The sequence below is a fragment of the Colius striatus genome, chromosome 1, assembly GCF_028858725.1.
Source record: "Colius striatus isolate bColStr4 chromosome 1, bColStr4.1.hap1, whole genome shotgun sequence".
NCBI lineage: Eukaryota > Metazoa > Chordata > Aves > Coliiformes > Coliidae > Colius > Colius striatus.
The window spans coordinates 192793769-192806711 of record NC_084759.1 but is presented as its reverse complement, the minus strand read 5'-3'; the positions used below and the strand labels follow the sequence as shown (position 1 = coordinate 192806711).

The following is a 12943-nucleotide window of genomic DNA, read 5'->3' as shown; positions in this document are numbered from 1 at the left end:
AGGTGTTCCTCCAGATGTTAACATCCCCCAAACTTTAACAACCCAGGTCACAAGCAAAACGTGAAAATCTGATTTGCCTACGCTCACCACTAAGTTTCTCCTCTCGCAACTGACAGGACCGTGTCACGCACGGTGTTTTAGCAATACCATTAGCCTGGAATTTGCCTGTTCATACTTATGGTACCAGAAAACCTTATGGCCTATATGACCTATTGAATGGGGTTCTGCGTAATATGCACGGCTTAGCCTAGGTAAGATAAAATCAGACGTTGACTGCAAGTCACACTCAGCAATGACAACCAAAGAATCAAATGCGACTTGAGCTAAAGTGAATTAACTCAAAGATCATAACAGACCACTTCTCTCTGAGTGAAAACATGTTTTCACTAGTTGCTAACGATAATGCCAGGTTTAGAGCTGATGCATGGGTTTACATGCTTGCCTTCACACAGTAGCAAGTGAAATGTTGCACCAAGGGACATGGTCCTCAAAAAAATCCAATATGGCCACTGATGCGCAGTTGTCTTTTGACTTAAAGTCATCATATCGTTTACCACATCTGTGAGCTGCACGTATACACCTGTTATACTCGTACTTCAAAAGAAGTTGACACAGTGACAGTCATCTTTGTGTATCCAACCCTGAAACATTCTTCATGGCAGAGAGATCCATATGCTATTAGACTACCCTGTCAAGGCCAAACCACAGTCATCCACAGTCACCAAGAGACAGACAGGTAGAGAGGTGTGCCAGCACTATCCACTTACCTTCTTTATTAAGCCTCATAACCTCCCTGCTTTTTCCACCCTCCTTTCCAGTCTCTTCTAGATCTACACCTGCAGAAGAGAAGCAGAGTCAGGAAGTACCGAGGGCCCAGAGGTGTGCCTTTATTGTTTGGCGGGGGGGAGGAGGAGAGGTGAGGAGGTGAGCAGTGTTTCTATTTGCAACAGCAAAAGCACAATGGTCGGAGCATCTGCCAGAGAGCGGAACCGCCGGGCCCCCCGCGGCTGCCACCCTCCGGCCCCCCCCCCCCGCAGCATCCTCCGGCCCCTCCGCGCCGCGCATCCTCCCCCTCGCCCCCTTCCCCCACCGCGGCGCCGGCCCAGCGGCGGAGCCCGCGCCGCGGGGCAGCAGCACGGCACGGCAAGGCACGGCACGACACGGCGTGCGCCGGCGCCTCCCGCACACATGGCACCGGGGGCTCGGCGCGTCAGCTGAGCACCCGGGGGGGGCGGCACCTCCCGCCGCGCGGCGCGGCCCCGGGAAGGGGGGAGGGGGGCGGCCCGGCCGGGCCCCGGGCCCCCGGCCCCGCCGTCGTGCGTGCGCTCCGGGGGAGGGGAGCGGCGTGCCGAGCCGCGGGCCGGTCCCTGCCCTTACTGTGCGGGGGGGCGGCGCCGTGCGCGTGCGGGGGGGCGGCCTCCCGCACCCAGGCGGCCCAGGGCTGGCCCAGGAACGCCTCGGGACTGGGCACGGGCCGCTCCAGGGCCGCCATGGCGCCGCGCCTGCTCCTGCCTCCTTGTTGCTTTTCCCGTTTCCTTCGGCGGCGGCGGCGGCGAGCGAGCGAGCGAGACACGGGATTCGAGAACGCCGCACGTCATCCTCGGGACGTTCCGCCGCCCACACGGGGGTAGTGTCAGCCCCTGCTCCCTATCAGATCGGGCTCCCCGCCGCCCAGCGCGCATGCCCGCGCCCCCCGCGCCTGCGCGCCGCGCCCCGCGCCGCCGCCGCCGGCCGGGCCTGCCGCCCGCCCCGAGGGGGGCGTCGCGCCGGCCGCGCGCTGCCCCTCCGCGCCCCTCCGCGCACCCCGCGCAGCGGCGCCGCCTGGCTCAGCCCCCGCGGCCCGGCCCGGCCCGGCGGAGCCGCCGCGCGGAGCGGAACGGGGCCGGGCCGGCGGCCGAAGAGCCGCGCCGGGAAGGTAGCCGCTGGCCTTGCGCGCCCCGCGCCCAGCAGCGCTCCCGCAGTAAGTCGCTGGGACGCACTTTCAGTGCTTGCGGCACAGCCCCCGCGCCCCAGCGCGGCCCGGAAGCGGCCCCGAATTGCGGTGGTGGGGTTCCACCTCCCCCCCGGCTTCTCCCAGCTGCGCTCCTCTGGATCACCTATAACCACAACCACAGCCATTTTGTTGTCCAAATACCACCTAATCTGTGCTTGGGGACAGGCTCCGTCTGTTTGCAGATGGTTTACCCTTGTTTTGGTGTTTCAGGCTACGTTAAAGCGGGTCTGAATTCACAGGTTCTGCTGCTGCAAATAGTACCGAGGTTTTCATCTTGCTATATGTAACCTATGGGATGTACAGGCTTTTCATTTAATTTTAGGGTAGTGTCATTTTTGGTTCATTTCTCCATTGAGGCAAGCATGGAAAATAACACTTCCGTCAGAATTTTTGCACTCAGTGTACCTCATGTTGATGAGGAGTTACAGCAGAGCTTATCGCTCATCTGGTAAGCCAAACATAAACACCAATGTTGGAGGACTTGGTTTCATGTAAATGCTTCACAGGCTCTGTATGCAGCATCCTTCATATAGCCACTGCAGCAGGACTGATGATTGACATTGATGCTTCAACCGAGTGTTGGTGTGGGCCTTACATGGTCCCTACCCTGCCTCTTCCCAACTAGCTGCTCATTTAAGACCCTTTGCCACCATTCACTCTTTACTAATTCAAACCATTGTGGGCTAACGCTGAAGCAGAGCGTGGAATTAACTTAAACTCAGGACAAACAAGTAACATTTAGGGCCCACTCAAGAGTTGGAGCAGTGGCCAGAGGGCAGGAGAGCCTTCAGTTACAGCCTTCAGTGGATTTAAGTAAATTTCTTACAGGTTCATTAAAACCAGCCTCTTTACATTGCTGAAATAGGTAAACAGGGAGCAGCGGACAAATACTGTTTGCCTTATTTACAATGTCAACAGATATAGTATAAAATAGAGACAACATTCTTCCAAAAAGTAGCTAGAATATATAAGTTCCATCCTTAATACCCAGAGGTAAGCCTAAAAGCTTTCCTATTGTATGGCCTGGCCAGAGTTCCTCTCATTGTGTAACATTACCTACAAGAAACAACAGGAACATGGTTAAAACAGTCAAAGAAGCAGAAAGTATACCTCAGAATAGAAGCAGTTGATGGCAGCAGGCTTATTGGCAACCAACATGAAACAGCCATAAGATGTGTGACCTTGAATATATTATACAGAGAATTTCCAGAAGCAGGAAAGATAGTCATCATATAATGCAAAGCCCTGGAAAGATATATTCTGGAATGCTAAGCACAGTTCTAGCCACAAGTTTAAATGAATCTTCCTCAAAAAAAGTATGAAAAGGGTTATCAGAATAATCAGAGAAATTAAGAATCTATCACAGGAGAAGAAGTTGACTTGGTTGAGCAAAATTCAGCTGGGAAAAGGTATGATTGATGTTAATTATCAGGAGACATAGTGATTAGTGAGTAAGGAAAAATAAAAAAGAGACATAAACTGCTTATGTTCAGACTGAAAATCCTGCTCACTACACGTAAAACTCTTTGGTCAGGAGTAGGAAGATGGGATTCCTCAAGACGAATGATAAATTACATGAAGTAAGTAGTCAAGCATGTTTGGCACTTGTGCTCAAATTCTCTGCAAGATTGCTGAGCAAAAGTCTTGACAGTGGCCAAATAGTCTCAAAATTAAAGTTACACTGCGCAGTTTATACTGTAGCACTTCTGTGATTACCCAAGACCTGCATCTGGAGAGAAGATAAAATGAAAGCCATGTGAGCACCCAGAAAATCACAATCAATGAAGCCTGAAGTAAGATTTCAGGAAAGTACGTACAGATGAATATCTAATATTAAACACTGCCACAGGACGCACAAGCAATAAAGCAGTTCCTAACCACACAACTAAGAAAAAGGGGAGGGAGAAACTATTTAATACAAGCTGCCACAAACCAAGCAAAAAAGTGGAGAAACTTTCCAACTTTAACACATGGCACTAATCTACATGCTGCTTACCATGACACACTGCAGAGCTACAGTCTAGGCTCTAACAGAAACAGACCATATGAAAGAAAATTAGCATAAAATCAAAGATGCAAGATGTACCGATTCCTTCCTAAAAAGAAACTATCCAGTGACTTACAGTTTCAGAGAAAGATTTCCAAAGCCCTCCCAAAGGAATTCTTACTCCTCCCTACCATATGTATTCAAGAACAACTTTATCTTTAAACAAATGGTTCCACAATCATCAGAACAGATATGCCTGTCTGTCTGATCTACTGCAGCTTTTGTTTGAAAAGTAGCAGTTCTGCTTTGATTACATCTGTTGGTACCTCTGTGATCTGCACCAAGGAATGAACCCCATCCCAAGAAAATGATAGATCTGTTTGACTCCACTGGCTTGCAGGGTGCAAGTCCTGAAGCTGCAGAAAAGCAGCCTCCATTCTGTGCCAGGGCTCCTCCTCTGGGCTTCTTTTATTCCATATTGGAGCCAAACCAAACTAGTGTACGTAGTATGGACAACCGTGTGTTATGCTCTAGAGCCTGATAGCCAAACAGGAAGAGAGCCAATCTGACATAAGAGAAGTTTTTCCTGTGACTGAGAATATATGTAGTTCTGTCTTGTGAATGTGAACCTGGACTGCAGCTTTACCATAGCAAGGGCATTCAGATGGTTCCTTCATTCCTTTTCACAGCGTCTGCTTTCACAAAATTTGTAGACAGACAATTCTATTTTAAAGACTTTTACTGCTTTTTCAAATTTCACAGAATCCCAGTATGGCAAGGTCTAGAAGGGGCTTCTAGAGATCTAATCCAGCACCCTTGCTAAAGCAGGTTCTCCCTTTTGAGGAACGCATCCAGGCTGGTTTTGAAAATCTCCAGAGAAGGAGATTCCCCAACCTCTCTAGGCAGCTTGTGCCAGGGCTTCCTCACTCTCACAGTAAAGAAGTTTTTCTTCATGTTTTAGTGGAACTTCCTGTGTGATTTTGTGACAGTTACCTCTTGTCCTGTCACTGTGCACTACAGAAAAAAAGACTGGCCCTGTCCTTTTGACACCCATGCTTTAGGTATTTATAATAACTGATAAGATCCCATCTCAGTCTTCTCTAAGCTCCAGGTCTTGCAGTCAGAGAGATATTAGAGTGCCCTGATATCTTTGTAGCCCTGAAATTTGTTTTTGTCAATCAATGGATCCAAAAGTTATGGATGGAAAGGAAAAAAGGGAGGGAAAGACACTAAACGTGATCACAGAAGACTTGTTTCCATAGGAAATGAGTAAAAAAAACCTGGACATGAAAATGCCAATTAAATATCTGTTACTTTTCTACCTGCTTACCAATACAGAAATTTAATTCTTCTATGACCTTGAGCAAGTCACTTTGTCGTAGAAAAATAATTCAGTCAGTCAAGAAAGGTACTTCTTTCCCTCTCCAATCCCTTTGGATCTTGTTTTATTTCAACTGCCAAGTAGAGGCTTTCTTTTACTATGTGGTTTTTCAGCATTTAATATAAGACAGGCTTGATCTTGGTTGCAGCTTCTAAATACTACAGTGATCCAATCATAACATGGAATTAAAAAAGTAAACTATAAGCAAATTAAGGCCTTTAATTAATAAGCAGCAAAATACGGATGAAACTTTAATCTTTTTAATCCACATATCACTGGTCTTTTAATAAGATGATCCCTAAATACAAGCTTTCCACTAAGTAACTAGGAGATAAAAATCATATGTTCCTATATCTATTTACTAGAGTTATGGTAAAAGACTTAGTCTTTATAAAAGCACAGGAAAAGTTATGATGTGTAGAAGAGATTCAAAGCTGTGTATCAATCTTTGGCTTATGAAAAGATCAATCTAATGATTCAGGATCTTAATGTTAAGAGGTAACAAACTAAAATAGTAATTTTTACACGTGGCTATCAGGAACAACCTGTGCAGTCATAGAATCATAGAATCATAGAATGGTAGGGGTTGGAAGGGACCTTTAGAGATCATCTAGTCCAACTCCCCTGCAGAAGCAGGGTCACCTAGATCAGGTCACATAGGAACATGTCCAGGTGGGTCTTGAAGCCTCCAAGGAAGCCTCCACAACCCCTCTGGGCAGCCTGTGCCAGGGCTCCCTCACCCTCACAGTGAAATAGTTTTTTCTTATGTTTAAGTGGAACTTTTTGTGTTCCAGCTTCATCCCGTTACCCCTTGTCCTGTTGCTAGCTACTATAGAAAAAAGGGATGTCCCAACCTCCTGACACCCACCCTTTAGATATTTATAAATGTTAATAAGATCTCCCCTCAATCTCCTCTTCTCTAGACTAAGCAGCCCCTGATCCCACAGCCTTTCCTCATAAGGAAGATGCTCCAGTCCCTTGATCATCTTGGTGGCCCTGCACTGGACTCTCTCCAGCACTTCCCTGTCCCTCTTGAGCCGAGGAGCCCAGAACTGGACACAGGACTCGAGATGAGGCCTCACCAGGGCAGAATAGAGAGGAAGAAGAACCTCCCTCGACCTGCTGGTCACACTCTTCTTGATGAATCCCAGGATGCCATTGGCCTTCTTGCCCATGAGGGCACATTGCTGGCTCATATTTAGCTTATTATCAATCAGGACTCCCAGGTCTCTCTCTGCAGAGCTGCTCTTCAGCAGTTTGACCCCCAGCCTGTACTGGTGCATGGGGTTGTTCCTTCTTAGATGCAGGACTCTGCACTTGTCCTTGTTGAACCTCATGAGGTTCCTCTCTGCCCAACTCTGAAGCCGGTCAAGATCCTGCTGAATGGCAGCACAGACTTCTGGGGAATCAGCCAGTCCTCCCAGTTTGGTGACATCAGTGAACTCAGTGAGGGTGCACTGTGTACCCTCATCCAGGTCATTGATGAAGATGTTGAACAAGACTGGCCCAGAATGGCCCCTGTGGAACTCCACTGGCCACAGGCCTCCAACTCGATTCTGTGCCATTGATCACCACCCTCTGGGCTCTGTCATTCAGCCAGCTCTCGATCCACCTCACTGTCCACTCATCCAAGCCATACTGCTTGAGCTTTTTGATGAGGATGTTATGGGGGACAGTGTCAAAAGCCTTGCTGAAGTCAAGATAGATGACATCTGCTGCTCTCCCCTCATCTAGCCAGCTGGTTATGCACTCATAGAAGGATATCAGGTTGGTCAAACAGGATTTTCCCTTGGTGAAGCCATGTTGACTCCCCCTGATAACCATCTTATCCTTCATATGTTCAGTGATAACATTCAGGATGAGTTGTTCCATCACTTTTCCAGGGATGGAGGTCACTATGAACAAATAAATAATGACATATTTCCATTTCAACTCCACTGTAATACACTGAGAAAATACCATGGGTTTGCTGAAGGAACAACAAAAATTTGTCACCCTCTGCTTTAAATCATATATACCTGGCAATATGTGCACCAGATGGCTTTAAACTGGCTACAGAAGTATTACAAAAAACACAGCTGTATAAGGCTTCAGTATCATAACAAGATTATAAACATACGATGTTCTTGTGACAAAATCATTGTCATTTAAGCAGTTTGGCAAGAGATTCATTAGTATTTCTCAGGATCCTCTTTTGCAATGGATTTGCCACAATAGTGGTTTTATCTTATATAGCAGAAGTTATTACATAGCAGACAGTTTTATGAATCCAGATATCTACTTTGGTGGGAATGGAACAGTAAATGAATCACAAGACTTTCTTAAAGGTAGTCAGTGATGGGGTTTGCATACGAAAAGCACCAGCAAACTGGTGGGCTGTCAGTCACAGAAGTACAGAAATTTTAACCCTCCTTCATGATTTAGAAAGGTGTAAAACTAATTTCCACATTGACTTGTGTGCAAATGATTTTTCTAGTGGATTTTTACATTCTTGCCAATTTTAACCTGTAGATTATCTACCTGTAGTCTCTCCACAGTGGGTAAATGAAGATTCTGTTTAGTACTACAGCTGCATTTCAGGGTAAAAGATACCAGAGATGTTTGTTTTGAGAAAGTGCAAAACCCATCAGCCAGTCCTGCTTTTCTCTGGTGAAACCAATTCTGAAACTTTTGTTTTGTTTTAAACATAGTGTAGCATCCTAGTCTGCTATATGATAATTAGAGTAGCTGAATTCATTAAATAAAACAGGTACTTAAAAAGTCCTATATCTTGCTTTTTGCAAAAAGATGCATACGCGGTGGCCATTAAAACAACTCAGCACTTAGCAAGTTAGCAAGCCAAATGTAAAAGCCACTGTGAGCCAGTCTCCCTAGAGCCATTCTGGACAGCAGTTCAGTCCCTATACTATTTCTCTTTGTAGTTTCAGAAGGCATCTCGAACACCACGTGAGTGCCATGATAGAAGACTTGAGCTAGAAAGCTGTATTAAATAGACACTTATAGCAGATAAATCTATTTTAATGTCCTCTGAAATAACACAAGTAAAAAAGTCTAAATTAAGCTTTTGGTTCCATCTCAGCTGAAGAAGCCAGCACTTAAAAAAAGAAACAGAAAAATGAAGAACTGAAAAAGAAATTCTAAGTGAGATACTCTTGTATCCCAACAGAAGCGTATTTCTCAAATAAATGTTGCAAATTGCTTCACCCGAAACAATGCTTGAGACAGTATAACAGCACTAATCAGATGAAATGTAAAATCTAAAGAGAGGTGTACTGCACAGATCTATGAACAGAAAATGCACAATAAAATAACCTATTACAGTGAGCTGTGGAAAGTTTAAGGAAAAAAATGCTACCTAAAAAAGGCCATGAACTAGAAGTGGAAATAAAGTTACCACATTTCAAACCCAAAATAGTTATGCAGGCACTGTGAAAACATAAATTGCACATCCTTCAGTTCCAGTGTCTAAAAACTTGTTCTAAATACTTTTGCTTAGGTATTGGTTATAGCCTAAATGCATGAACATCACACTGTACTGCAGCTAATTGATACTGCTTTTCAAGAGGATAATTTATGTTATCTACTGTATTACCATAGCTGGAGAGGTTCTGATACCAAAACCAGCCATGGTAACTATCAGTGGACTGCTTTGTACAGTGCACGTGTGCATCTTCGCTGGACTCGAGGACTTAACAATTGCTTGTGAGAAACAAAGCAGTTTCTTTTTTTTTTTTTTCTGCAACAGTTTCAGGTTTCAGCCAGGAGTCTCTTGAGACTTCAGTTTAGACTCATCTTCCTTTCCAATAATTTCTCTCCCTCAATTCCCTATGTCTTAGCCTCCACCAAACACTTGAACACCCAGTCTCAGCATTATGGTACAAACCATATGAAACATTGATCTCAAACTCATTTCTTAAAACTGCCCAAGGTCCCTGATCTAACACTTTCATCAAGTGGACTTATGGCAAGAAACTGAGGATAAGACTGGGTCAGGGGAATACATGTGGTGCAGAAGACTGAAGGTAGATTCTTAACAGTGTGGCTCTTTGGGAAGGTAGGAGACATGAATGACAGGTCAAAGACTACTTAAAGGGATAAAATTCCCACTGATGCAGTGAATCACTTGTATTTTACGTATTAAATATTTATCTGATTTGTTTTGTTTGAAACAGTTTCTTGGTAAATAACAGCAACAGGTAATATCTTTAAGGCTGTTTCCAGAGCCTAAAGAAAGGCTTTTAACCATCCAGTTGGGACAGAAAAGAAGAAACTTGTAGGAGGTCTCTGCGTTTTTGAAAGACATGGCAAAGTTCTTTAGATTTTGAGATTTAGAAACACGTTGGAATGGTGAAAGTTACCACACCTCAGTATTAAGTTTGCATCCAAACAGCATGCAACTTTTCTAGGCTTTGCACTCTCATAATACCTGTGTGAATAACGAAAACCACAAAACATGAGTCCCCAAAGACCTTCACACGTTTCTCGTGAGGTAGGCATAGAAATATTCTTTCATTAAAAATTAAGTTTGCTCTGCTGAATAATGTATATTTTATCTTTCCATTCATGAGCCATGTTTATGTGTGTTGGCAGCGCACAACAGCAACTCACTGCATCTCCCTCACTGCATTGTAATCAATCTTCTTCAATTCGTTCTCAATGTGGGTGCTATATTTCTCCTGTTTGTATCCTTTTTTCTCACAAATGCTCCTCCTTTCTGAATTTTGTTCTCTCTTTTCTGTCATTTTTGCCCTGACGCTGCAGAGGGTGTTTTCATCTCCCATCAGGTCCCTCAGCTGAAGCATCATCTTGGGGCCTGTTTTTCATTCCAAGACTTGCACTCATGACCCTCCCAGCTGGGCCCAGTTGCCTCACCAAACACTACCATTTACTGTTAGGACCCTCTCTTCTCCCATGCCTTCCTCAGCGGGGGGCAGCCCTCTACCATAGGCCTCTCTCAGCCCTGAGTCAGTGAGCTGATAGCTCTTCACAAAGCTGTTTGGAGTTGCCCACTTATCGAAACACTTCCTCACCTGCTTGGGGGAAGCCCCCTTCTCCCATCCTTTCAGTAGCCAGCTTTCCTCTTCCTCTCCCTGGGAAAGCAAACAATCCTTCCTAGCTTTTCCCTAGCTGTGACTGGAGACTCCTCAGTGCAGGGGCCTGTCTCTTCTGCCATATTCCACAAGTGCTGGCATAAAGGCTGTCCTGCTCTCCCAGCAGCTTGCTAATCCCCACTGTAAATGGAGACTCATCCCTGGCAGGGCCAGGAGTGTGTGAGTGGGGTGAGGGCACCCCAAGTGCTGTCAGAACAGCAAAATAAAGATTTCAGTCTGGACAGACTGTCCCTTGGCATTTGGGAGATACTCCGGTTTACTTCAGCCTGGCTCTGAAAGTCCGGGGATGCCCAGACAAGAGGTCTGAGTGAAGGTCAAACTGCAATGCCTTTGGTGGAGGTCATGTTTGGGCTCTGAATCAGTTAATAGCAGAGAGGGCCCAGACTGCTTGCATGGCTCCCCAAGCCCTCACTTCTTCTAGAAACTGTCTCTAATCACACCTTGCTTGAGGTTCTGAAATGTTTTGGCCGTTGTTATGGTATGTCCTATTTCCAGTCTCTACAGGAAGCAGACCTGTTGAAATCACTGTAGAAAGCAAGCCTGTTCATCTTGTATTTCTGGTCGAGGCTAGAAATGGAGTGCAAGAAATCAATTGTGTCTGATCTATTGTACAGCTAAAAGAGAGGGAACTCTCTTTTAGCTCTTTGCATCAATGTGCTAGCTTTGCAAAGAGCTTTGTCCTAAAGAGATTCCCATCCCAACCTGGAAGAGTCAAAGATGATAGTTTCTCATAAGCACTGCAAATTCTGTACTCAGTCCAAATGAATCTCAAAGGCCTTAGTAAGAATTTGAGTATAGTGAGTGATGTGCCTGACAACTAAAAGCAACTGATGTAAAAAATATGTCTGATATTTAAGCATTGGCTTGTATGCAGTGAGAAGAGGTTTTGATACCATCATCCTTCAAAATGTCTCACAGGTCACCCTACACTTCTATCTTCAAGCTCTTCACTAGAAATTTTACAAAGGCAATATGGTTGCAGAGACCAGATGTAGATAGACTTCTGTTACAATGTCATAGATCTGATGAATATTTTAATTAATTTTCTTCTTAATGATAGAAATTTGTTATCCTTTTGTAGTGTATTTAGTGGAAACCTATGGTTTGACAAGTGTTCCTAAGTCCCTGTTTCCTTCAAATAGACACAGTATAAGCACAGATGACTAATTATACTTTGAGGTTAAATGGAAAAACATAGTCAAGAAGACAAAAAAGTTGAGCCATCATTAAAAATATCCTATGTTGCCTATGAAGGATGTACACTTCTGAAATGCCTAGGAGCTAGTTTGCAGGTTCATCTTGAGAAAAACTGTATTCCTATGGCCTTCAAACATTTAACTGGCTAATAATCTCTGGTGGTGCCTCTCTGTGTGTTGAATCAACTCTTGTTTTGCAAATAGTGATTAATATTTGTTTAGGAAAAGAAAACCAACTAAAAATAATTAAAAAGTTAGCATTGGAGTATTTTGTAGTGCAACTTCAGATACCTATTTCATGCAAGACTATAGCCAGAACTGGCAGCTGTTTACCAAATCTTTTAATTTACAGATTGAAAAAAAAGGCTTTTGGAAACTTTTAACCTTTAATCCTTTTGGATTCTCTCTGTAAGTGTTTAATTCTGCTGAGTAAATATAATGTGTAATATACTTACAAATATTAATAACACATCAAGTAAAAATATTCAGACCATTTACTAAACACAAACTCCTCTTCCTCACATGGAATTGGAGTCATATTCTGCATGTACTAAATCTGAGTTTTTATAATTTTACTTGCATTCATTCAGGATCTGAATATTATAACCTGATAATACAATACCTGTATTTTCTTTTGTGCTGAGAACATTGTTTTTCTCTTGACATTGCAGCTATTAGTGACTTCAAAATACTATAACTATTGTAGCCTGTGATATAGGAAAGTCACTAAAATCAGAATGATTTATGCATAGTGGGATGAAAAATCTTGTGGAAGATTATCTGTCTAAGCATATTTTGCCTGTCAGTTCTCTGTGGCAAGAGGTGTCTACTCTTCTGTTTACAAGAGCAGTGAGGCCTTTTCTTCTATACCATCACACATCATCATAATTAGCACAGTTCCTATAGCTCAGTCAAACCTATTAGTAGCATAAGCAGTGGCATTTCATTAAATTATGTGTTCATGTCACAGTAGAGCTGGGCACTTTTAAATATTTCTAAAGTTGTTCTTAGCCAATGGAGCAAAACTTATGTCATGTTGTTATAAACAAATACAAATACGAAGTTAGAGGCCTAACAGAGTAGCAGAGTGTGTTATGGTGGTGAAAAGACCTAACAACAGTCCCTCAATAAACATAACATTTAATAGCAAGACAATATGCAATAATAATTCCTTGAAATAGAGAGATGATTCTGCATTGAAAAGCTTAGAAGTGGTCTTGTTTGGAGAACTTAGGGGTGCACAGAGCCACAAACATGTGTCTGGATTTAGAGAGG

General features: G+C 44.1%; 1 protein-coding gene across 3 annotated transcripts in view; it reads right to left on the bottom strand.

Annotated features, from left to right (window-relative positions):
* The window catches only part of ATXN7L1 (ataxin 7 like 1), a 115314-nt gene extending 113692 nt beyond the window's left edge, over positions 1–1622 (bottom strand). For all 3 annotated transcript variants that reach the window (XM_062018918.1, XM_062018912.1, XM_062018925.1), the window contains exons 1-2: positions 1378–1622; positions 768–836 (exon numbers count right to left, since the gene is read on the bottom strand). In XM_062018918.1, coding sequence (XP_061874902.1) covers positions 768–836; positions 1378–1492 — 184 coding nt within the window. In that variant the 5' untranslated portion in view covers positions 1493–1622. The remainder of the gene's footprint in view (positions 1–767; positions 837–1377) is intronic.
* Between the last annotated feature and the right edge of the window lie 11321 nt (positions 1623–12943).